The following is a 26,408-nucleotide window of genomic DNA, read 5'->3' on the forward strand; positions in this document are numbered from 1 at the left end:
GTTACTTGTTGCAGCTACTTGAATACTTTAAATGTAAAAATAATGGGTATGATATCACAAAACTATCCCTTTTATATGCTTGCATGTTGTCTCACATGCCAACATAAAGCCTCCCTTACCAATATGCCTACATAGCCTCTCATTCCACTAGATCATTAATATACCTATATAGTGTTGCATCCCATCATGTAGCCAGTATGCCCCATATTGATGATAATATACATCAATATAATGTCATATGACTGGAAATAGCCAATATGTCCATATAGTTTTACATGACTGTAGCCTCACTTGACCGTGTATAACAGATATGCACATATTGCCTTACATGCATAAGCTATATAGATTTGTATCCCCCTATATAGTATAAGGAATAGTACTGTGCTGACATCTGCTTCCATGGTCCAGCATACTTCACAGGACCATTGCTCTTCTCCGTCTTTGTTTGGTTTTCAAAATATTTTCAAATTTGATTCCTAACACATATATTTTCACTCAAACTATGTGGTGTGGGGAAAAAAAACGGCAGGCAAGATAACAGAATGCACTCAGCTCATGATAGTGTTTCTTCGGCAGTTATGGGTGATAACCCAGTGAGGATCTGTGAAATCACACAGTCGTCTAATTACAATTAGCAATTCAAAAGTCTACTAAATGCATACATTTGAATAAGTCCTTCCTTTTGGCCCGTTTTCCTACCCCTCTTTAGAAATGTATTTCATTCTGTTATAGGTGTGTGGTGCGCTAGTATTTGTATGGTGATTATCTGTCCAGATCTAATTGGCAGTGCAAGAAACAAATATTACAGCACGGTGAATCCGTAAAATAGGTAAATTTTACTATGGTGCTGCTTGTATATTTTTGCAATGGCCATAATGGGAGTGAAGCATAAACTCATTCTACTATTTTGCCCCAAGGAGAGATTCATCTTCTTTTAGTATTGCAGTATGTTCTTGAAGTTGAAGGTTCTTCTTTGCATAAGATCCTGGAAAAGTTTTAAAAGGAAAGATGGAATTATCCATTTATCAATGGAGTGAACTGGAAAAGCCGCAGCAGCTCGCCAGTCAGTTAAGATGGCTACCATTCAGTTCAGGCTATGCACTTTCAACGATCAACTGTTACAGGGACTGGTAGGAATAAGTAGCTCTTGAACTGTTGGGACCCTGGCATCAGACCACAAAGGTTCTGCTAGTTGAGAATAGAAGGCTTTACATTTTCTTCAAGGTTTCCCCTAACATGTATTAAACTGTAAGTTACAAATAACTGCCCTAAAGATAATGTGTATAATGTTCACCTAATTGTCAGGTATTGCATCCAATCAGTTTCTGCAAAGGAAAGAAGAAAAGTCAGGAACGTACAGTAGTGAGCATGCTAATAAAGTGAATGCTGCAGTAAGCCACCCCAAAACTGTGATTCTGATCATCTGTAGTAAAGAGAGCATGTATGCTCAGCTGAACAATCTAATGGTTTGGGATGACCATTAGGCCATGGGGCTACCAGTAAAGTCAAGCACTACAATTCAGTGTGCCGGTGTCGTCGTATTGTATTTGAAAATGAACAAGGGACCAACAAGTAGGAAGTCAGGACAGAAGATTGATGATAGTCATGATAATGTGGGAGGAAGAGAGGAGCCTGTTCAACATTGATATCCCCTTAAAGTTTTACACTACTTTTATGTAGAAGCCTAATTCTAATTGATTATTCATTGCATGGCAAAGCAGAGTGGCATATGGCGACAGATGATATTGTCTTATCAAGGCTTTAATTAACCTGCTAATGTGTTCCCTGAACTGCAAAGTTCAACTGTTTGCAAAGACGACATGTTTCTCACCCATCAAGTAGATGTTTTTTTATGGATATTAAAGTGGAAATAAATCTAAAAAGGCTAATTTTGTTTTGGTGTTGGGAAGGGTGAACTGTTCTCTTGCCTCTCCTGGAATGTCAGAATAGCTGTTTTTGCCCTGGTTGTTGGGTGGGTGATGTCTGATAAAGTGTGCCCATATGGATTGGAATCTGTCTAGGGAGTTTAAGTTGTCGGGTGTCAGCGTCTTTCATTATCATAATATTTGACCATGCCATACAGCAGATGTAGGATCGGACTCATTCTACCATTAAACTGGGATGATATCTCTTGGTGTGTTTAAAATGAGTAACCTTTTGGTAGCGGGTTGTGACATGATTGGTGCATAGTGCTTTGATTAATAATATCTGTGGGTCACATGGCAGTTTGGTCTTCGCTGTGGCATTAATTTTTGTTAATACTCTCTAGTATGCTTTAATGACTGGACAATCAAGCAAGATGTAGGACATATTATTAGCCTTTTGGCTGTGGAGCGCCAACTTGTATGGTATGATGTATACAGTATTGAGGGAGTGTCGCAGCCGTAATAATACATGTTGTAGTTTGTTTCCAAGGTCCGTACAATCTGAATGATTGGTGTAAAGCTGGGTACACACTACAGAATTTTCCACCAACTTTTTATGCCGATCGATTTTTACATGCGATCGATGGTCCGATCGCTCGGTCCATGGACCGCATACACTCTAGCCTTGTTTAGGACGATAAAGGGAAGAGCGGACGTCCCGTTAGCGACTTTTTACAGCTATGTTGTCGTGAGCAATGACTAATTTCGTACTCACTGTTGTGGATCGGTCGGAAGTTTATACACACTACACAGCGGAAACGAGATTGGATCGAAAATATTAAACGGTACGACCAACCAAATGAGGCGACAATCGTCCATTTGGGCAGACTTTCAACCATCGTGTCACTGCACACACTGACCCGACTTTTGAACGAGCGGTCGTATGTCGGCTGATTGAGCCGATTATTGGACGAAAACCGTGTAGTGTGTACCTAGCTTAAGTCTTTCAGAATTGCATAGCATTCCCTCTTATCTAAATGGGTTTTCTCAACTAACTAAACATGTAAAGATTGGGGCATTGTTTGTCAGTGAAGGTCCTAAAGACTTTGTCAGAATTCTGGCTATGAGCTTGGTGTGCGTTTTTCAAAAATGAAAAAATAAATAAATTCTCAAATAGAGGTATTTTCAAAACATATAGTGTCATATCGCCATTGGCTCTTAATTAATGTTAAAGAATTTTTATATATGAGATATGATATTATTGCTTGTGTGAGTCCCTCTGTTTGAAAATGCTTTGGTTTTTGTTTTTGTTTTTTTTGTTTTTTTAATTTCTATGGGCATTCTTCAGTGTACCCCCTATATACCAATTTTTGGACTGATCAATCTAAATTTCGGGAACCAATATGTAGTGTTATAGCTTTCTTAGTAGGATGTTTATTTGATATGTTTATTTCCTCGTGGTTATTTTTTTGCTTAAGGCTTTTTCAACTATAGTAAGTTTCCTTTTCATATCTGTCTTGTTCTGGTGAGATTCTGCTAGAGATACTTACATTGCCTGCACTGCAGTCATGGACAAAAGTTTTGAGAATAACACAAATATTATTTTTCACAAAGTCTGCTGCCTCAGTTTTTATGATGACAGTTTGCATATACTCCAGAATGTTATGGAAAGTGATCAGATGAATTGCAATTAATTTCAAAGTCCCTCTTTGCCATGACAATGAACTTCATCCCAAAATCATCATTTCCACTGCATTTCAGCCCTGCTACAAAAGGATCAGCTGACGTGTTGAAGAGGACAAGGCTGGAGATCACGTGTTATGCTGATTGTGTTAGAATAACAGACTGCAAGCTTTAAAAGGAGGGTGGTGCTTGAAATCATTGTTCTTCTTCTTAACCATTGTTACCTGCAAGGAAACACTGCTGCTAGTAAGATTGCATCTAAATTAACCATTTATCGGATCATCAAGAACGTCAAGGAGAGAGGTTCCATAGTTGTAAAGAATGTCCATCAAGCGCCAGGACCGTCTCCTAAAGGTGATTCAGCTGCGGGATCAGGGCACCACCAGTGCAGAGCTTGCTCAGGAATGGCAGTAGGCAGGTGTGAGTGCATCTGCACGCACAGTGAGGCAAAGACGTTTGGAGGATGGCCTGGTGTCAAGAAGACCAGCAAAAAAGCCACTTCTCTCCAGGAAAAACATCAGCGACGGGCTGGTAATTTGCAAAGGTACAGGGTTTGGAGTGCTGAGGACTGGGGTAAAGTCATTTTCTCTGATTAATCTCCTTTGAGATTCTTTGGGGCATATGGAAAAAAGCCAGTCCAGAGAAGGAAAGGTAAGCGCTACCATCAGTCCTGTGTTTATTCCAACAGTAAAGCATACTGAGACAATTCATGTGTGGGGTTGCTTCTCAGCCAAGGGAATGGGCTCACTCATAATTTTGCCTAAGAACACAGCCATGAATAAAGAATGGTACCAAAACATCCTCCAAAAAGCAACTTCTTCCAACCATCCAAGAACAGTTTGTTGACAAACAATACCTTTTCCAGCATGATGAAGCACATTGCCATAAGGCAAAAATGATAACTAAGTGGCTCGGGGATCAAAACATCGGAATTTTGGGTCCATGGCAAGGAAACTCCCCAGACCTTAATCCCATTGAGAACTTGTGGGCAATCCTCAAGAGGTGGGTGGACAAACAAAAACCCACAAATTCCGACAAACTCCAAGCATTGATTAGACAAGAATGGGCAACCATTAGTCAGTATGTGGCCCAGAAGTTGATTGACAACATGCCAGGGTGAATTGCAGAGGTCTTCAAAAAGAAGGGCCAGTACTGCAAATATTGATTCTTTGCATAAACTTAATGTAATTGTCAATAAAAGCCTTTGACACTTATGAAATGCTTGTAATTTTACTTCAGTATACCATAGCAACATCTGCCAAAAAGGTCTAAAAATCACTGAAGCAGTTTGTGAAAACGAATACTCGTCATTATCAAAACTTTTGGCCATGACTGTACATACTCTGCTTTTGAAAGATTATAGTTATCTTGGCATGTATTTTTAATAATAATAATAATAATAATAATGTAGATGCTGAACTGGAGTAGTAGATGATGAACTCTACCAAGCTCTACAGGCAATAAATAAGAGCTGTAGAAAATGCATGTACCCATAGGAACTCTGGACTCGCATGAACATACCCTTCCCTTCTTACCTCCATTGTAAAGTTTTCAAAAGTACAATAAAGAAAGTTCTAAAAACAATAGCTGTATTTGCTTGGAAAAGCTTTCAGACAGTGTTTGTTCACTGCATGCTTTCTGTACATCCCCAGTTACTGACTTGGATTAGTAAATATACAAGACAAGGAAAACTGACGCACCAATAGTTAGCAATTTATTCCTCCACTTTTCAAATTTACTTATTGTTTTTATGCTATTTTTATGTTTTCAATTTCATCTTTATATATAGGGGTGCAACCTTAAACTTATCTAAATTGTCAGGAAAGAGGAAAAAAAAAAGAGATTCGCTACTATAGGTGCACACTCAACTCCAAATTTTATGTTTATCCATCAAAAGGAGCTTACTTTAATTAAAACTTAACTTTTATTAAATATAATCTAAAATTAGCGAAATATAAAACAAAGTGAAAGTGCTTCAACAAAAGTGAGTTTAAAACTGCTGTCTGCACCTATTAAGTCTCTCTTATATAATCCAGAGGGCTAATGCTCAAAAGAATCACTAAGATTATGAGCTCCTACTACCAAAATTGGAGTTATATAGCCTTTATTTTTATATATATATATATATATATATATATATATATATATATATGGAATTTACAGCTACATGTACCTATTACCTTGTCTGAATGTTCTCAAACAAAAGTCTGATGCCAGCCTCGCTCTGAGTGCAATCTATTACATGCCCTCTCTCATGAGGCAATCACATATGGGGACAAGATACTATCATCATCACCATTTATTTATATAGTGCCACTGAGTCAGCAGCGCTGTACAGAGAACTCATTCACATCAACTATGACCTAAGACTCTGCTATCCTTACATATAGACGTTTCAATCATAGTGTGTCTATGGGGTGTAATGTGCTATCTACCTAACAATAGCTCCAAGCTAACTGTGGGTTTAACGGAGTGAATATCTACATAATAAATGAGCAGCCTCAATAATGTAGTGAGACTGAGTGCAGACAGCAGAAACGTCATTACGCGTTTCACTAAAGTCTGCTTAGTCCGTGGCAAGCTGAGAAACAGATTTGACGTTTCTTAAATAGTCAAAAGACGTCTGGAGTAGCAGCCAATCACGTGAAGGCTGTATTCTATTTATTGAACTTATTCACCTCTAATAGGACGATAATACTGTCAAAGTCCCACTTTCTTATGATTCTGATTGGTCAAGAATCAATCTCATACAGTTAAGTCTGAGATATGTCTGTCTTAAATTAGTAAATACACTGAGCGTTGTAGCACCAATAGTTGCTACAGCAGTATTTGGGGGGAAAACAAACAGGTAAAGTGTATTAAGGAAAAATATATTAAAATAGCCTGAGCCAATAATTTCTCGAGTTTTTTTTTTTCAAATTTCTTTGCTCCCTGAATACACTATTCTCATAGCAGCTGATATTGTAGGACTGAATTTCTTCAGTATAGCACAATACCCATTTTTCAATATCATATAAGCATAGGTGACTCTTCCATGGAGTCTTAATATAAGAATTTTGGTTTGTTTATTTCCATTTTAAAACCTCTAAGAATGTTTAAAACACCTCTTTCATGTTTACTTTTTTTGGGTAATTCACTATTGATTACCATATTCTAGGTGCATGATAGTTTCTGTTCTCACAGAACAGAAACTTGGTGGCTTAGGTGTGTTCTGCTTACCATACCATATAACAGTTAGGACATCTGTATATCTGTCATTGCATAAATCTGTATTGTATGTTAAATTAATTTTTTCGGCTCATGCATCAGGTATGTTTTTAATGAGAATGAATCTGTATTGAAAAGAAAACAACATGTTTTTACAACTATACAAACAGAAATTTTTCTGTGTCATTTTTCTCTAGTGCGTGTTGGGTTCCCATACTGTTTTTTTACTTTTTCTGGGTCTAACTTCCAGTCATGTGTTTTCATGTTGGAATTCAGATTCCCTCTAAATGTAACAGCAAGTAATGTTTCACATGCATACATAAAAGCTGTACGTAGCATTGTATACGCCGCACCAATATAACTCAGCATGTTATGATTTGCATTGTAAATCTGGCTCATCTTTGTATACTTTGCACGAAAAACAGCTCATGCTTGGCACCTCATATTTATATCATATGTGTATATATTGTGGTACCTTACTCTATTTTCTTTCTGTGCTTTCAGTGGTTTTTCCCTTTTCATGTGGTATAGTTTCAACACAATTGGTATTTTTGTAGCGTTGGTTATCTGAGCAGTGTAGTGGTTACTTGGTATTCCTGTGAATACTTCAATAAACCTATGTCCATATCTTTTTTTTTTTTTTTTTGCAAAGCTTCTTTTGGATGTTGCGCCGCAAATCCAATGTCGTCTGATTTGAATTAATGAAAGAAGTAAAATAGCTATTTGCACTATATGTATCGAGTCAACGGTATGTGTTAGATACATTCTAATGCTGTGAGTGCAACTCGCCAATGATTAGATATAAGATAAGGGTTGAAATTGCAATAAAAATTCTGACCATTTTGTACTTTAGTACAAATAAAGTAGATAATTTAGATTTAATCGTTTTAAATGCACACTATCTAGAGAGATATGTTTCTTTGTGCAGGATTCATCTTGTGTGTCTGTGTGCGTTTATTAAATAAATAAATGCTACTTAATTTAGGATATAACTTTTTATTTAAAACTAGAGCCAAAACTGAGCCGCACAGTGAGGGGAGAAACGCTTGCAAGGAGGAAAATGTAAATTCTGAAATGTACAGAGACTTTTAGTATGATGGTAACTGCTGTGCACCTAAACTATGCACACACAACTCAGCTGAAGTCTGACTTTGGCTAGTGCTATGATTCTCACTCCGAGGGCCTCCCGGGGTAGTCAGACCTTCATTTAAGGTGAGGCTCAATTACATCAGCTAAAAATACACCAGCGGAGAGGAGAAGGAATTGGGGGCGGCACAAATAGCTGGGAAAGTTATAAGAGATGTAGATTTATAAATAACTAGATATGTATGAAATTCTGTCTATTTAGAGCCCATGTTTAATTGTTAAATACATTAGATTGGTAATTGGTATGAAAATACACTTTCCAATTGAAAATTGAAATAACTCTCATAACAAAAAGTATATTGCAGGGTTCTGTCTACCCACTCACATGTCTGCACCTTCTCCATCAACCTCATACTTGCTTGTTCTGTTGTTTGTGTGATTTGTTATTGGCTGTCTGATGCTGCAGAGTTTGTGGTATCTTACAAAGAAGCGATGATGATTTGTGCATGCAGTGATTCTCCCCCTATATAGGTGAGGTTTTGTTCTCGGTTTTGCGTGTGTGTGAGGTCTAGTGGAAAAAACGTTCTTCTAATTGCTGGTTTACACTATACAGTACATGTGCACACCAGCATTCCTCAATGGTTTGTCACTGTTACAACATCATCCCTGCAAAACACCTTCCACATTTATACCAGTTCTCCACTCATCACAGCTGAATTTCTGAAATACTATTTGTAAGTCTCACTGCTTCTGTGTTACCTAGGGATGCTAGGAAGGGGGGGGGAGTATTTTTCCAGTTTAGTGCGATAAGGGATTTAGCAGCTGTCACTATATGTGTGACTACTTTTTTGGAGAGTTCCGGAGGAGGGCAACATAGTACGAACATCCAGGGGTCCTTCGCAATGGGAGCCTCAAATACAGAATTTAGAAGGCCACAAACAGCATCCCAGAAAGAGGAGATAATTGGGTAGGTCCACCATATGTGAAGCATAGACCCCATGTGGCCACAGCCCCCCAACAGTCAGGTGAAGAGGAAGGAAACATGATATGAAGTTGTGCAGGCGTTTAATGCCACACCATCACTTAAAATGCTCTAAAATGTAGTCTCTCAGAACACCTAGTGAAGAATATATGAAAAAACATATATTTATCTCCCACAATTATACCAGCTTCATTCTGGCTGGCCATGCCGGGGTTCCTTACTATTCCAGGAAAGCCTACCAAGTACCTTCTAGAGATCTTATAGTCACTCGGGCAATTGCATTTAGAAAGTACAACAGCATATTTATTGTAATGAAAACTATCACTAGAATACTATATACAAACAGCAAATAAATGCCAGGCAGGTTTACCACGTTATCTGTCCCTTACCCCACTAGCTTGAGGAGCTTCAGTTACCTGGATGTCCTAAGTTGCTGAATCCCGGCTTCTTGGCCTGACTCCTCTACCAGCGTGGTAGGAGTCAAGCCCATGGTCTCCATGTTAGATTAGACCAGTGTTTCCCAACTCCAATCCTCAGGGACCCTCACAGTGCATGTTTTCCATGTCTCTTTGCTGGAGCATAGGTGTATTCATTACTGACTGACACATTTTGAAAGATCCACAGGTGGTACTAACTATTTTACTTGTGACCTGGAAAACCTGCATTGTTAGGGGTCCCTGAGGACTGAAGTTGGGAAACAGTGGCTTAGGCCTACCAAGTAACAAGTCCCATGGAGTTCTTCTAAACTTCATATGTACCAGCAGGATACTCAGTTCAGCAGAAGCCTAGACCTCAACGCTGGAGTTCTTCCCAGGATCAAAGCAAAAAGAAAACAACCAGCATCACTGGCTCTTTCCTGTATATTTTTGTAATTTTGTTTGTCTCTGTACGGCGCTGCGGACGCCTTGTGGCGCCTTATAAATTAATATTAATAATAAAAGTATACCGTGAAGATTTCCCACGCTCCAGGGGCTGGGTCATGGGTGGCCTAAAGCTGGGTACACACTACACTGTTTTCGTCCAATAATCGGCTTAAACAGCCGACATACGACCGCTAAAGGGACGTCCGCTCTTCCCTTTATCGTTCTAAACAAGACTAGTGTGTATGCAGTCCATGGACCGAGCGATAGGACCATCGATCGCATGTAAAATCGCTCGGCATAAAAAGTTGGTCGAAATTTCTGTAGTGTGTACACAGCTTTAGATAGTGGGATCCTCTGAGAGGAGCTGTCACTCAAAAGGGGCTGCTACAGGGCTGTCCCTTCTCATCCCAATACCTACCTTGGACCCCTGCTGGGGTCCAAGGAGTGGTGATAATGGAGACTTACTTAATCATCTTGGCATTGCCCCTTAATTAAACTTGGTAACACTCCCAGTATTAACCTTTTAAAGCTTTTTCAGGCCCGAACTAGCTTCCAGCTGCTCAGGACCTCTTGTAGAAAAGGAGGGGGGAATGAATGCAACTATAGCACCCTCACCTTATCCTGGAACTGGACTCCACCTGATCCTTACCCATAATCCACCTGGCTTCAATTTGAGAACAATACATAACAGCATCACTGCTTTACCAACAAACACATTTTTAAAATAGGTAATATAGAATGAAAAATTCTCCTATATAAGCATGGCTACAATGACCCCTTATCCCCAAGTAATGAGACACTGCACTTGCACTCTGGTGAGCTGGGGAACATTAACAGGGCTATAAACTTTTTTTATGCTCCACATATTGGAAGAAAAAAAGGGACAGGCTGGTTAAGGTGATATCAAACTTGTTTTGTCACAATATATATCAGATGATTATTACTGAGCTGAATAAATACAGTAAGTCTGTTATGCTCTTTCACCCCTCTGCAGCGGGTTGCTATGCTAGGGTAAGCTGCTTCTGTCACTAATCTGGTAGACAGTGACACACAGGTTTACACAATAGCAGTGTAAATATATACAACAGGGCAGGGCTGCGCATGTGATGGTTTTCTCTGCTTTTTGACCTGTATCTGATCCTATTAAGAGATATCAGAGCTTCAGTTATCTGTAGTGAATTGGGGATGTAATGCTAATGTTATGTTTTTATATAGCACCAACCATAAATGACAAGAAATTAGTCGTTTTACATTATGCCACTGTACCCAGTCACGTTGTGGTATGGCAAGCACTTGCTTACAAAATATTTCTTTTAATAAGGCCTTTTTTTTTTTATGGAGGTTAAACAAAAGTGCACAGCATTCTGGAGCGGTTGCCCCACGTTCCTTTTGGTATGGCCTTATTCAAAGAAAGATTTTGGCTTCACTGCCAACAGCAAAGAAGGAAGTTGTGTAATCAAGAGCACAGCAGAATCTTGCCCTCACCTTTCACACGGGTTACAGATTTAGCTGGAACACAGCTAGTGTGTCCCACTGGTACGCACAAATGCTCTTTTTGTTAGCCAAATGGTTAACCAGTCACACACCAGCATTTGAAGAGTTAACATAGCATACACTAGCACACAGCCAAGCAATTCTTCTCTTCTTAACAGCTTATGGATTTGTTACAGCAACAAGGACAAACTTAGAGTATAGATCTCTTGAACTAGGAAGAAGATTGCTTTGAAGTTTTATATTTATTACATAAATACATAGGGAGCTTGTGTTATTTGAAGCTGCCTGTGTATACCCTTGAGTCACACCAATAATTGTCAGGATTAACATCTTTCAATACCTATATCACCCTGATTTTTCAGAAACCTTATTAACATATGTATCCTAAATGGATGACATGAAGGGAACTGGATTATCATATAAAAACAGGTTTGTGACATGCATATGCTAATTCTAGTTTTCTGAAAATATTTGTGTGGGCCCTTTTGATGCAACTTCCCACTGAGCTTACTGGCCACATTCTAAGCAATTCACCTGCAAAAAAAAAAAAATTCATTGACTGTCATATTCACTCACTACTGTAATGTTTAATTTGACATCCACCATGATGCATATTTTATTTTAACTGTTATTACATAAGGAAAGTAAGCGAACCATAAAACAGCAAGAAAAGAAGATAGTCACAACTCTTGTATGTCCAGGGACTTAAGGGACGTTCAAATTGTTGTGTTTGTTGTATTGGCAACGTATTAGGGCCTATATCCAGTCTTAGACCAGTTTAAGTTGGAGATAAATATGGCTAAAAATGCTTCAGGGTTACATAATCCTTAAAATAAAATCTTATGTAAGTAAAACCTCCTGCCTATTAAGGTGACAATGCTGATATATTAATACAGTGTCACTTTCTGTCTTTCTGTAGGCTCAGAATGTACAGCTGAACAAGGAAATGACACTTGCTGGAAATAGGAGCTTGGCAGAAGCAAATCTACTGTACCAGCCCAAGTTAGAGAACTTAAAAGCAACTCTAACACAGAAATACCTAGAGCTGCAGACTATCATGGAATCGCATCAGTTAAAGAAGACCAAGCTGGGTAAAATATTTTAAAAAGTCTTGTTACTACTTTCTTTTTCTAAACTAATGTGCTGATTACCTGTTAGTTCAATGATATGATTATACCAATAAACTGTTCTCTTACAGCTCTGTGTGTGTTATAATATTGATTATAGATATTTCATATACAAACACATAGTTATAAACGCGTAGTTCGAAAAGTATAAAAAACACGAAAACAACAAAAATTGTGATCTATATGCATTCAATACACCTTTGTACTGCTGACCATGAAGTCTGGTATGTAACTTCCCTATTCCTGTGAATAAACAGTGACAAGGTGTGGACAATATTATATATCTATTTGTAGCAATTGTAGGTTTTCCATGTAAAACAAATACATAAAGGCAAATAAGTTGGGAGTCTTTTCTTATGTCACAGTTGCCCAGTAATAAATAATGTGTCTGTCACACTGTAAAATAAACTGCTGCATGACCTCCCTTTTCTGCATATGCCTATGTTATACAAAGATATCTTATATTGCAGGAGACTTTTTGTAGAAGTTTGTATGCTTGTTTTTATTTGCCTGACCTAGAGTTGTTTCAATTTATTTTACTATAATTTGTCTGTTGTTTTTTTTTTTTTTTTAATTACAGACCAGCAGTCTCTCAATGCATCACTGGAAACATTACTGGCACTTCTGCAGGCTGAAGGAGCCAAGATAGAGGAGGAGACAGAGGTAATGCTGCTACATCCCCATTTTCCCAGTTTTGGTATGATAGGACAAGAGATAACAGTAGGCATTTAGTTTTTGGTAACCCAAAATGATGGCTATGTTCAATCTCTTGGATTACCAAAACCTAAATGCCTACTGTTATATCTTGCCTTATGCCTGTGATGAACTGTCCAATCTACCACCTTATAAGACTGTCATTGAATAGGGATTTGATTGAACTGCTGCAAATTACTTTCCTATAAGAAAGTGGAAAACGTACCATAAAGAAGATATGCTGTCCTGTGAGACTTGACTTATGAGAAACTACTTCAGAGAATGTTGGTTTCCCTCACCTTTTTAGGTTTATTCTCAGCGTCAAAGTGTCTGTGAAGATACAATTTATCCTTGATCTGTAAACCCATATTTATGAAGCATAGTCAATACTTGATAGCTGTTGTCTGCTTAGTGGCTGTAAAACATGAACTGGGCTATCACTCTTTATATAGGTTATCTCCAGACTGTTTTTATTTAAACTTCTATCATGAAAATTGAAACTGCATATTGGAGCTTTAAGGTGGCCACGTGATGCAATATTGGGTGACTTGACCGATACAGCTGTGTGCTCTGTCCTAAATGAGCCAGATAATAATCCGCTCAAAATCGTTCATTATCAGACATGTTGGTAAATGCGATTGGAAGATGACCCCACTAGCCTGTGTGTGTGTGTGTGTGTGTGTGTGTGTGTGTAATCATCTTCCAACCACACGGAGACCCCACTCCAGCTGAGCTTATTGTGTCTGGTCAGATTGGACTGATCGGTTTGGGCAGCATTAGAGTCAGCTTAGGCAATCTGTGGCTCTTCTATCTGCCTTAGAGCATTCATCAGCCTTGTATCATCTGAAAATGCAATTTGGATAACTCTGCTTGAAATACTTTGCCTGTTTTTGAGATTTGATTCTAGAGTTCCCTAAAAAAAAAAAAAAATACTTCACATGCATTTGTACTTTAATCATAGCACTTCCATAATTTTTAGAAACATTTCTCTTGGATCTAAAGGCCTGAGTGTTCATTTTGATTGAAGATTATGACCTTTTCCCTCTTTCATGCAAAACCCATAGTAAACTTGGGGGCAGGACCCTCTTACTTACCCAGTATTGTTTTATTACTGTGTTTGGCCCCAATTGTAAAGCGCTACAGAATATGCTGGAGCTATATAAATAAATGTTGATTATGTTGATGAATACTGGTGTCTAAAGTGGCAGGCTTGGATGACTATATGACTCCTCTGCTTATACTTAGCAGATAGCTGAAGTGGTATTCGTGTGTCCATTATTGCAATATATTAAAATATTTTTTTAAAGTATGTTACAGTGCAGCTGGTCAGGGGAACCCTTTCCTCCACATACACACTTCTGGAAGTAGTTACTGAGCGGTATAAGCTGTTCCATTTACACAGACATTAACAAGAGTATGTTTTCAATAGTTTGAGGATAGTCACAATACTGTTTTTAACTATTTGTACTTGGTTAAAACATTAATATTGTAATCATTACTGTGTCCGTCCTGTTAATACACCAAATTAATGTCGGCCAAACTGAACTCATTAAGAAACTGCTCTATTAGTAATACATAGAAGTGGCAATGTTCTGGTCAGTGGTGAAAGTAATGCATAGACGTGTGTGTGTGTGTGTGTGTGTGTGTGTGTGTACATAAGTAATATATAGTATATGTAAGTGCATAAACTATCTACCATGTTATATGTCTGTGTGATTAAATCATTATAAACTCAGCCTGCAGTATTGTTAAACCATCCTTCCTAATAACCAAACACTGTAGGCTTCACAGTTCTAAATTCCTGTTTATAGGTGGTTCCATTCAGTGGTCCCTGACCACAGTGTGTGGACACTTAGGGGCATATTCAATTGTCCGTGGTTTCCGCCGCGGAAAAACTATTACCGGTATTACGGTAATAGTAAGTCGGATTTCAGCTCGCAGCTCCCTGAGCCGCAACCTGAAATCCAGAGAGAAAAGTACCGTAATACTGGTATTTACGTGCACTATTACCATAATGACGGTAATAGTGCACGGGGCGCGTTACTTTTTGCTGTAAAGCCAACAATTGAATATGCCCCTTACTCTATAAATAAATTGGTTTGAACAGTTATGTTAACATTGTTTTATTGTTTATTTATTTGTTTTACACAGAATATGGCAGAAAACTTTCTGGATGGTGATATCCAGCTGGATTCTTTCATTGATGAATATTTATCTAAACGCAAATTATCACATTTACGCCGTGTGAAAATTGAGAAACTACAGGAGCTGGTGCTGAAAGGACAAAGACTCCCTCAGGTTTCTCTGCAGCCACAAATAAAGCCACCCGAGGGCATCCAGGTACCTCCAGGCTCATTCCAGTCAGGTTATAATATGCCTCCAGCAGTCATGCCTAGAAGAGCAGTCCCACTTCCACCACCAGGCTCAGCTGGAATGTATCCCACGCCTTTTACTGCGGCTGCACAGCAGCCTGCTCCTGGGCTCCCTTATGCCGCATCTCCCTGTCCTCCTCTTCCATCTCGTGCTGCTGTATATCAGCCTGCTGCCCAGATGTCACATCCTGGATACCCTTCTCCATTCATGCCACAGTATCCACCAGCTGTTCCTCAAAGACCACCTCCACGATTCCCGCCCAACGCTGGCTTCATCTTCGAGTAATACTGCCTTAGTGCGCCTCACTCAAACATTGGTGCTCCCAACTTCACACCAATTCTATTGTTCTGTGAGCTGGATATGGATGAACCTTGCACATATTGGACTATGCAGCAATCCACAGATCTGCAGCTTCTTTTAAATGACTGGGCACTCGTACTTTCCATGTTCAAAAGAGAATTACAGATCTTTTGGCTTCTAAACTAATATTTTTTTGGGGTGTGGTTTGAGAAAATCAGATTTTGTAGGTTTTAGGTTATGAAGCAATTGTGCAGACTGAACTAAGAGATCATTTTCTGCAAATGGATTTCTATTTACTGTGCCACTGTGTTGCTTTTTATCCATGCTGAAGTATATGTGCTGCATTGGAATGAATAGTTCTGTTGTGCAGCAGCCATTGGTAACATTAAAATCAACTACCAGTGCATGAGATTTGAGAACAAAATTAACCACACTGGTCTATTGCCAAACGCCTCAGGTTCCCAGTAACCTCCCCAGATGAGGTTTGAGCAGAGTGCTGAATAGTGAGGTTTGCACTGCATATCTTGTACCTGATTTTCAGTTTGTCTCAAACTTAATAAAAGAAGGAAAGAAATCAAGTAATGTTACCTTAAAAAAAAAAACTAGGACATTAACAGGATCATTCAGGGATTAGAATGTTGCTAAAAATCTGTAAACTAAATGCAGATAGTGGATGCAAATTTTGTCTGACAGCAATGCATTTTTTTTTTAAATTTATGCACGGGGCTTTGATGTGCCTTAGACCAACTGCTTACTCCTGGACACTTATGAAAAAGAGACTGCATATCTTTTTATATTTCCCATTGCTTAGCTCTGATTGCAAGTAAGGGCTTCATTTGTTATACAAGTTCTTAGTTTGCAATACCTGCAAATGTCCTGAAGAAGAAAAAAAATATCCGATTTCTAAAGTAAAGATGTCATGTACTTGATACCTTTTTTAAATCACCTTAAAAAAAAAAAAAAAAGTCTGCCCTTTTATTTATGCACATTGCTAAAGCTATCGTCAGTCTTAAGACATTTGAGCTAGCATTTTATACATTCTTTTTTTTTTTTTTTTTTTTTTTTTTTTTTTTTATTGGCAGTAGGATTAAGTGCCACATTAATGGGGTAGGGTAAAGCCATATGTTTGAAGGAGTTAAAAGAACCCAACTTAGCGGTAATGTTGAAAATTGGTTGTGGCAAAATTGAGTTTAGTTAGGAGATGACGAGTGTAACATTGCACTACTGATGCAGCATAGTCTGTCAATTTGTGCCCCATATATTGTCAATTAAACATTTAAGTTATATTTTAGCATTGTGGTTCTTTACCTGCATTGCTGGTCTATAGAGCACCAAAATACTTTCATTTACAAACACATTGCTTTTAACATATACATATGTAACAATAGCATTTACATTTGGGTATATCATTTTTTTTTGGTGGTCTTTTGAAGTCATTTTGTTTAGACATAGAGAAAGCAGCCAGACCTATTGAACTCTTAAGGAATACCTATAGTCTAGTATAAACAGAACAACATGTATAATCTGTAATATGCCAGTTATCAAAATAACATGTTCTGTAGCTGTCACTGACATGTGTTATGTCCATTCATTATTAGGACCACTAGCATGAAATGGTAATGAGTTTCCCTCGTGTTAGGGACGTTTGGCATTCTGTGTGGCACATCTATTACACCACTTATGCACTACCTACCTGAAGACCAAAAAGGTTTGTGGTGTCCAACAAGCAAGGAGAGCAGTAGACCATGTTTTACTACAAGACTCTTTAATGACTCCATGCAGACACTACACTAGTTCATGTTTATAGTGTAAAATTACTGTAAAGGTTTATTTGTGTTGTATAACTAATACTGCAGTTGTTAATTTACCTGGTTATTTTCAATAAATTACAGATTTGATTTGATATTTTCTCATTTGACATAGAAGAATGGCTTCTAGCATTCTGATTATCAATGTGAGGTAGGTAAGTTTCTTCTGGTTAGATTTTAGTATTTAGCATTTGTCAAAGTGAAGCCAAACAATAAATTGCCTTATCAAATCCATCAGTTATTTACTTCTAACGAAACACAGGGTAATATCTACTGACATACATTGGTTCTACAATGCTATTCTTCATTCACTTCAAGCAGGCATTATGATTTTTGATCCCACATATATTGCAGAGCTGACCCCAATCAAAAATAGTTACCGTGAGCAAGTGCTACCAATACAGTCATTGATGCAAGTGGACACCAATTCCTCTTGCATACCTTTTATGTAGAGTACAAAGAGATTGCTTTTAAATGCTAATACTATATAATAATGTAGACCAGTTTTATAAAATAAATCCACACGGCACTTGCTTGAGAATACATTACAGGAAAAAAAGAAATATGGTTGTGCCATTGAGCAAAATAACATTTTGGGTTTGTTTTTTTTCCCCCCACAACAGCATCATTACCAATTAGATTAGTACTTTCTTATAGCTCCACTATAAAGACACTCTAATGCCAGATGCGCATGTTGTGATATCAGCCAATTGAGCTTATATTGCAGAGTGTACAGCTCACAAACAAAGGCAATTTTGGATAATGATCCTTTCGACATGTTCACAGTTGGAAGAAGATTGGCCTGTTATATTCTGACCTAGACGACAGGGTCTGACGCATTGAATGTCCATCAATTTGCCAACCTACATGTTTGGCCAATTTGGACATTAATGCTCTCACCATGATAAGTGTGTCTGATTTGACTTCAAATTGCATTTGCTTAATTGTGCCTATGTTAAACAGTTTTGTATTATCATTGTGTACAGGCTATAAGAAAATTGATAGAACAAGCAAAAGTGATATAAAAAAAACAAACTAACCAATTTATGGTTTGTCTGGACTGATCCTGAGACACATCCCCAAGCTGTTGTACTGTAAAAGTATTATACACTAGAATTCAAGAAAGGCTCTGGGAAGAGAGAGATGTGGATTGTGGACAGTAGGTAGGCAATTTGACAGCTTCAGGTGTGTCTAGCATTAGTAAAAATCTTTACAGCTGGTCAACATGTGAGAACTGTGTGTGGAACTAGAGATGGTCACTGACCCCCGTGTTTTGGTTTTGGATCTGGATTACCGTCGTGTTTTGGTTTTGCAAAATCGCCATTGCGTGTTTTGGTTTTGGTTTTGTTTGGTTTGGTTTGGTTTTGCTATTTTTTTGGAAAATCCATGTTTTTGGGCCTAAATTAACCCAATTTAGTGCTCCAACTGTTTTAGAGACAAGTAATCTAATTGTTGAGGTAATAAATCATCCAAAAAAACAGTTTAATTCTTCGTTGGTAGGCCTATTCTACACACAAAACAGATTGTCTTCCTCTCCATCTATGCATATTGGCAATGCAGCCATCGTCTTTGAATGTATATTACACCCTACACTTATAGTTAAATATGTAAAGAAATGGAAAAAGCCAGTTTGGTTTCTGTCTCTTAAGGCCCCCCTCCACTTGTATAAAATACCAAAAAATTCAGCCATTATAGACTGTACAATATTAATTGATATGGAGAAAGCCAGTTTGGTTTCTGTCTCTCTAGGCCCCCCTCCACTTGTATAAAATACCCAAAAATTCAGCCATTATAGACTGTACAATATTAATTGACATGGAGAAAGCCAGTTTGGTTTCTGTCTCTCTAGGCCCCCCTCCACTTGTATAAAATACCCAAAAATTCAGCCATTATAGACTGTACAATATTATGAAAAATGGACAAAGCCAGTTTAGGGTCACTCTGTCTGACACCCTACCCTTAAGGATAAATTGCCCTAACAGCAGCCTTTCAAGATGGTATGTGATATGGAAATGCCACAAGTCCCTTTCCTCTTTGGGGCTAGATTGCACCCTACACTTACATAGAAAGTTTTAAAAAGATGTTATCGGCATCATCTTCAGCTTAATCCTCACCCTCATCAGTGTGTACGTCATCATCACAGACTATCAATTCATCGCCGATTGAATCCGCCATTAGAGAACAGTCCGTGCTTGGATGTCTTGGATAGTGAAGGCCTTCCTCGTGGAAGATGTAGTTCATTTTTATAAACATCATTTTCTCCACATTTTTGGGAAGTAACCTTCTACGGCGATCACTGACTAAGTTCCCTGCTGTGCTGAACACTCGTTCAGAGTACACACTGGAGGGTGGGCAGCTTAGGTATTGCAAAGCAAGTTTGTACATGGGTTTCCAAATGGCCTGCTTTTCTTCCCAGTAAGGAAAGGGACTGTCTGACATTTCCATATCAACTACCTCTTGTAAGTAATCCTCCACCATCCTTTGCCCATAACTCCATCCAATATGAGTATAAACATGCAAAGTGACACATTTTTTTTGAAAAATCCTTCAAACCAGCCCAGATGTTAAATTGTTCTCGTCTGCCCCCTGTGTCTTCCCTGCTTCTTTTTTGGAAATTTAATTTTTTACGAGCAACAGCTTGAGAAAGTGAAGGAGGACACGTCGTCAAGCTGAGGCCCAGTTCAGCGGCCAACTTGCTGAGCAATAGCTCCTTGCAAAAGTTCACATCTCGCTCATTTACAAGTAAAGACTCAATGTAGGTTTTAAACCTTGGATCAAGCACAGTGGCCAAAACGTACTGATCCGAGTTCAAGATCTTAATAACTCGAGGATCATTGTGAAGCGAATTAAGTACTTGATCGACAAAGAACATACTTTGCTGAATTGCTTGCTTTCAGCTCCTCCTTCATTTTCTCAAGCTGCTTTTCCAATAGTCTAATTAAAGGAATGACGTGGCTCAGACTAGCAGAGTCTGCACTCACCTCACATGTCACAACTTCAAATGGTTTTAGCACCTTGCACAGCACTGAAAGGATTCCCCACTGTGCAAGAGTGAAATACATCCCCCCTCCTTTCCCAATGTCATGGCTTGTGCAATATGCTTGGATGGCTTTGCGCTGTTCCTCCATCCTCTGAAGCATGTTCAGGGTGGAATTCCACCGAGTTACCACCTCTTGCTTAAGTTGGTGGCAGGGCAAGTTAAACTGCTCTTGGAGCTGCTGTAATCTCCTACATGCTGTGGCTGAATGCCTGAAATTTTACGGGCCACCGAAAGCATCTCCTGCACCTCACCGTTATTTCATAGGAAGCTCTGCACCACCAAGTTGATGGTGTGAGCAAAACAGGGAATATGTTGGAAATCACCCAGCTGTAATGCTCGCACTATATTGTTGGCGTTATCTGAAATGACATACCCTGGGGAGAGTCCGAGTGGTATAAGCCATGCATCAATCACATCTCTGTTTGCGTAACAAATTGTCAGCCGTATGCCTGTTAGTGAAGCCGGTGATACAAAGAGTGGCCTGCCTGTGACAAATGTTACGTAGTGTTGTACATGCTGCTGCTGTTCCTGCTGGTGAAGGTGAATGACCAACCCAGTGGGCTGTCACAGTCATATAGTCTTTGGTTTGGCCACTTCCACTTGTCCACATATCTGTGGTTAAGTGAACAGTGGGCAGAATGGCATTTTTCAGCGCAATCTCTACATTTTTACACACTTTTTGGTATAGTTGTGGAATAGCTTTACGGGAGAAATGGTGTCGTGATGGAATTCTGTAACGCGGACACAAAACCTCAATGAACTGTGAAAAACCAGCTGCGTTTATTGTGGAGATTGGACGCAAATGATTGTTTCACAGTTAATTGCTGAAATGTAGGACTGCTCATTTTATTAACCTGCCTCTGGGATGACGATTCACCCCCAGCAGCAGCAGCAACAGCAGCAGCAGGACTAACGCTTTCTTCAGAGGAATCAATAATAGTGCCGGAGTCATCCAGCCTTAAGTGGGATGCCGGGCTAACTCCGAGCGCTACTGAGGATATTGATGAGGATGGTGTGGTGGGTGTATTTTGTAGCCGTCGGTGAGCGGAGGGTCTTAGCTGATGAGGGAGTGCTTGTATTCTTTTGGGAAGAACTTTCAGCTTTTCCCAACACTTTGCCATGAACTCTCGTTAAATGGCGTAACATAGACGAGGTTCCAAGATGGTTAAGGTCCCTCCTTCGACTGACTGTGGCTTGACATACACTACAAATGGCTATACAATTGTTGTCTGGATTTGGGTAGAAATAATTCCACACATAAGAAGTGGATTTTTTTGTTTTATGCCCAGGCATGACAATGGCCTTTTTCTTGTCACGTGCCAGAACTGCTGCCACTGGTGCAGGACTTACACAAACAACCTCATCCTCATCAACATCCTCATTAGCGCCCTCATTGCCTACACAAATCTCCCCCTCATCCTCTTCTAATTCCAAAGTGGCATCCTCAATTTGGGTATCACCGGCTACACTCGGGCTATTAAGGCACACATCAGCAGAATGCTCACGATTAGACATCCCACTGTTGGATGGACTCTCCACAGGGATTGTTGTCATTTGTGAATCAGAGCAAATATTCTCCTGTAATGCCTCACTGGTATCTTGCAGCTCGGCTTTGACGCGTAACAGTAGTTGTGCACCAATTGTAGGCTGGGTAACTTTTTGGGATCTGCCACTAATAGCCAAAGGTGAAGGCCTCATTCTCTCTTTGCCACTGCGTGTGTAGAATGGCATGCTTGCAATTTTTTTTATCGTCACTTAACTTTTGCTCAGTTACACTTCTTTTTCGCTTCAATACAGTAAAAAATTTTTGGGTTTTTGTTTTTTGCACTAATTTGAAAACACTCAGTGTTCCCAGTACGTCATCTGGCCAAGGCGATGTCAAACAACAAACATCAGGACTGGTGACAGAACCTGGTTGCTCATTCAGATCATATGTGGACTGCTTTGAATCCATTCTGAGCGCAAACCACTGAGGTGTGCTAAAAAATTTTTAGTAGATACTGCTGCCAGATATGACTTGACAGCCAGAAATATTTATGCACAATTATGGGGAACACCCCAAAAGTGCTGGGGAGTGCCAAATATTAAGAAAAAAATAATAAACCTCTATCCTCCTCTCTGCACTAGCAATTTTGGTTAGAGCAATTGCAAGAACAATATTGTATTCTCTGTCCCTGCTCTAATTAGCCTATGACTACACCCTGCTCTCTCCCTCTGTCAAATGGCGATGGATTGCTGTGGAGGCGTGTATTTATAAAGTTGAAGTATCGTGAGAACCGAGCCCCGAGATCAGACGATGTCACGATGATGTTCGGCCTCGATTTGGATTCGGAACGTGCGGGAGATTACCGAGCTGCTCAGCTCGGTACTCGGATACCCAAAGTTCAGGTGGGTTTGGTTCTCGGAGAACCGGACCCGCCCATCTCTATGTGGAACATGGTGAGTTTACTGTTCAAGGCTATATTGATCCTTTTGCTTTGAGACACATGCTGTCCATGTAGACAGCAGTGAAATGTGCCATTTGTCAGTGACTACAAGAAAATATTCTGTCTACCTTTTAATAAGGGCTGGTTTGGGTGGCTTGCCAAATATGGGTTTCCAATTGGCCTTTCGCCCAAAACGCAGTGAAATTGTCCTTCAAATAATTGGCTTAAGGACTAACTGGAAAACAATAACCATGTAGCTGTTAATGTAGAAAAAAAAAATCAAATTCCAGTTAGCAGGAAAGCAACATCTCATTACAGGACTACTCTATTTAAAATGGGATTTACCTTCTACACATTAGTTACGTGTCTAAATAACCAGCAAATGCTTGCTGTGAGTATTATATATTATACAGCCCAACATATTATACAAACCAGTTTGTACTCGTACACACCACCATGTGCCACACAAACATATCCAACAGCCTATGCCCCCATTATTACACAGCAAGTTTACTTACCAGGCACCAGATCACTTTTTTTTTTTTTTTTTTTTAGTAGCCATGGCAACTGGGATTTGTCCAGTGTACAATATTACGATTATGCTGTATAACAATAGAATATTATCTACAGTAATAGAGGTCCTAAACTACTATCAGTCACAGGCTGTGTTATAGCAAGTGAGGATTTTTTTTACAAGTGGATTAAAGATTTAGGCTAGGTACACACTAAAGCGTTTTCGTCCAATAATCGGGCAAATCAGCCGACATACGACCGTTCGGCCGGAAGTCGGATTAGTGTGTACAGTGACACGATGGTCAAAAGTCGTTCAAAAATGTGTCAATTGTTGGCTCATTTGGTTGGTCGTACTGTTTAATAATTTCCGACCAACCACTGACCGATCGTGTAGTGTGTATGCACTCATGCTTTCGATCTCCATAGAGTTTACAGACTCTGCCTCTTTTTCAGTCGATGTTAGCAATGAATGTCCTGGTGAATAAATGTAGTGTGCTGTAGAAGGAATAATTAATTAATTTATTTGTTCTGAGACAGAATATTTAATTTCAGAGTCAAAGAAGCTAACAAAATTCAATAGGACATGTGAATAGCTATAACAAGGCAGTTTATTAAATTGGAGTGAGGGCATTGACAATGCCCTCATACACAAAGAAAGACCCATCACAGTGGGCTATTTAATAAATCCTTGGGTTGGAGACATTGGGTTATAGTGCGGTGTAATTGAGATTTTGCACTAAATTAGTTCAAACTCTTCCCCCTCTATACTCCCATTGGCTGCTAGTACTTAAGGAGTAGAGAACAAGGGGTAGAGGAGACAAATCATACAACTGTTTTTGATTTACAAATAGAAACAACAGAACGAGAACAAGAGCGTAAAAGGACCACTGTCTAGTGTCCATCGATTCAGAGAAAAACATTTAATGTATGTACAAAAATCTCACATTCTTATTCATCCTAGGGGAACACTGGAGACATCCCATCCTTCTCCCTAAAAGAGGTTATGCTCTGATGCAATGCACAGCACCTTATATGAAACTAGCATCTTTGGACATACAAATGTTAAATCTGTAGAATTTTGTAAATGTGTGCAACAAAGACCAGGTGGCCACCCTCCACAACTGCTCAGATGACGCACTGATGTGCTGCTGTGGAGGCACCCACAGAATGAGCCCTTACATCCAAGGACCAGCTGACCTTCCCCCATGGAAGCCTGGTGAATTACCAATGTAATCCACCTGGCAATTGTATGCTTGGAGGCTGGCTAGCCTCTCTTTTGGGCATCAGAGAACCAGCAGGTCCTCATGTCAACATGACCAAGTAGGTGCGCCGGACAAAGAATGAAGAAAACGCTCTTCATCCGGGGATCTTTCTTGTTGCAAGGCCGGAACTGTATTCAGGTTCTTTTGGAGCCTGGAAATTAAATCTCTCATTCGGACTTGCCTTCTTTCCAGTCTCCCTTTCTTGTTTTTTTCCTTGTTTTCCATGAGGACAGGACTGAATTACAGGTCAGAGGCCTCAGCTCAGAAACTCCCACAGCTGTAGAGAAAGCCAGGAGCAAAACAAACAGTCTTCCATGTCAAGAACTTGAGATCCACCAAACCAAATGACTCAAACCTAGTGCTCAATGGAGTATGGAGGCTGCACATGAGGCATTCCCTGTAGGAAGGTCTGCACTTCTAGTAGAAGCACTTGTTTTAGCTGGAAAATAAATGAACAAAGCAGATACCTGAACCTTCAGGGAGCTAACCCTCCTGTCCCAATCTAGCTCCCCTGTCGGAAACCATGCAATCACACTGACTGGGAGGAAGCAGTATGATACCTTTTCACTCCAACTAGGAAATGTAAGTCTTCCAGACCCTATAGTAGTTTTTGGCCAAAACCTGTTTGCAAGCTCTCAACATAATCTGCATCACACCATCCTATAAACCCCTTGGCATTAACATCATGGCTGTTGAAGCCATGATCCTTAAAGCCAGCCGACAAACTCCGGCTTGAAGGGAGCCTCCATGGAAGAGCTTCTGCCATGGCAAGAAGGACAGAGTACCATGACATCCTTAGGTAGTCTGGAGCCACCAGGGATCACATGGGCGCCCTCCCTCTTTACCTTCTTGAGAACCCTGTGTAGCATGGCTATTGGAGTTAACAGGTAAATGAGGGGAACATACATGGCATCTGTTAGCAATGATTGTGGGTCTTGTCTCCACCTATTCATCAACTGCTGGAAGACATCTGGGTGTAGAGACCACTCCCCCAGATGAAGAGCCTGCTAACTGAGAAAATCAGCTTCCTACTTGTAACCCCTGGTTTGAACACATTCGATGGCTGGAACATTTTTCCGGGGGCTGTCCACAAAAAATAAGACTTGCCTTATTTGTCAACACATCTCTGGAACCAGGGGCAGGCTGGGCTGGGTGGCAGATGCCCCCCAGGTCGGTCCCATAATGGACTACCGTGGGCTGGGTCACCTGCATTTTGTTCCTTTAAAATAGGCTGCTGAGTTGCGTCTTGCCCCCCCCGGGCTGAAGTTTGACAGCGCTCCTCTGTCTGGAACACAGTCTGTACCGATGCGATGCGTGATGGCTGCTGGCACTTGGGATTCCGGTCACTACCTGGGTCGAAAGTGACCTGATCCTCTCCGAAGGCATTCCCATGCTGGGAGAGGGTAAGAGGCATAAGGCGGCACCGATCGCGGTACCTCCACTGCTTCATGCACCCTCCGCCGCTATGGTCGAGCAGGTGTCCATTAGTCCCAAAATATATTACTAATTTTTGATTATCGGCAATGTTTTAAACAAAAGAAGCTGCCCCAGCAGCTACTAAAAAACCAATCCTGCTCCTGCGGACACAAAAAGAAACTGAAGTACTAGCAGCCCATGGCGCTATACAGGAGGAGGAACTTGAGCTTTGGCCAGTTAATTTAATGCGTCCTAGCTCCATTTCACCGC

At 39.8% G+C, this 26,408-nt stretch overlaps 1 protein-coding gene across 1 annotated transcript in view; it reads left to right on the top strand.

The window, feature by feature from the left end:
- VPS37B (VPS37B subunit of ESCRT-I) overlaps window positions 1-17,576 on the top strand; it is a 33,032-nt gene extending 15,456 nt beyond the window's left edge. The window contains exons 2-4 of the mRNA XM_075177746.1: window positions 12,100-12,271; window positions 12,888-12,970; window positions 15,152-17,576. Coding sequence (XP_075033847.1) covers window positions 12,100-12,271; window positions 12,888-12,970; window positions 15,152-15,658 — 762 coding nt within the window. The 3' untranslated portion in view covers window positions 15,659-17,576. The remainder of the gene's footprint in view (window positions 1-12,099; window positions 12,272-12,887; window positions 12,971-15,151) is intronic.
- The last annotated feature ends 8,832 nt before the right edge of the window (window positions 17,577-26,408 follow it).

The sequence above is a fragment of the Mixophyes fleayi genome, chromosome 1 (genome assembly GCF_038048845.1).
Source record: "Mixophyes fleayi isolate aMixFle1 chromosome 1, aMixFle1.hap1, whole genome shotgun sequence".
Taxonomy (NCBI): domain Eukaryota; kingdom Metazoa; phylum Chordata; class Amphibia; order Anura; family Limnodynastidae; genus Mixophyes; species Mixophyes fleayi.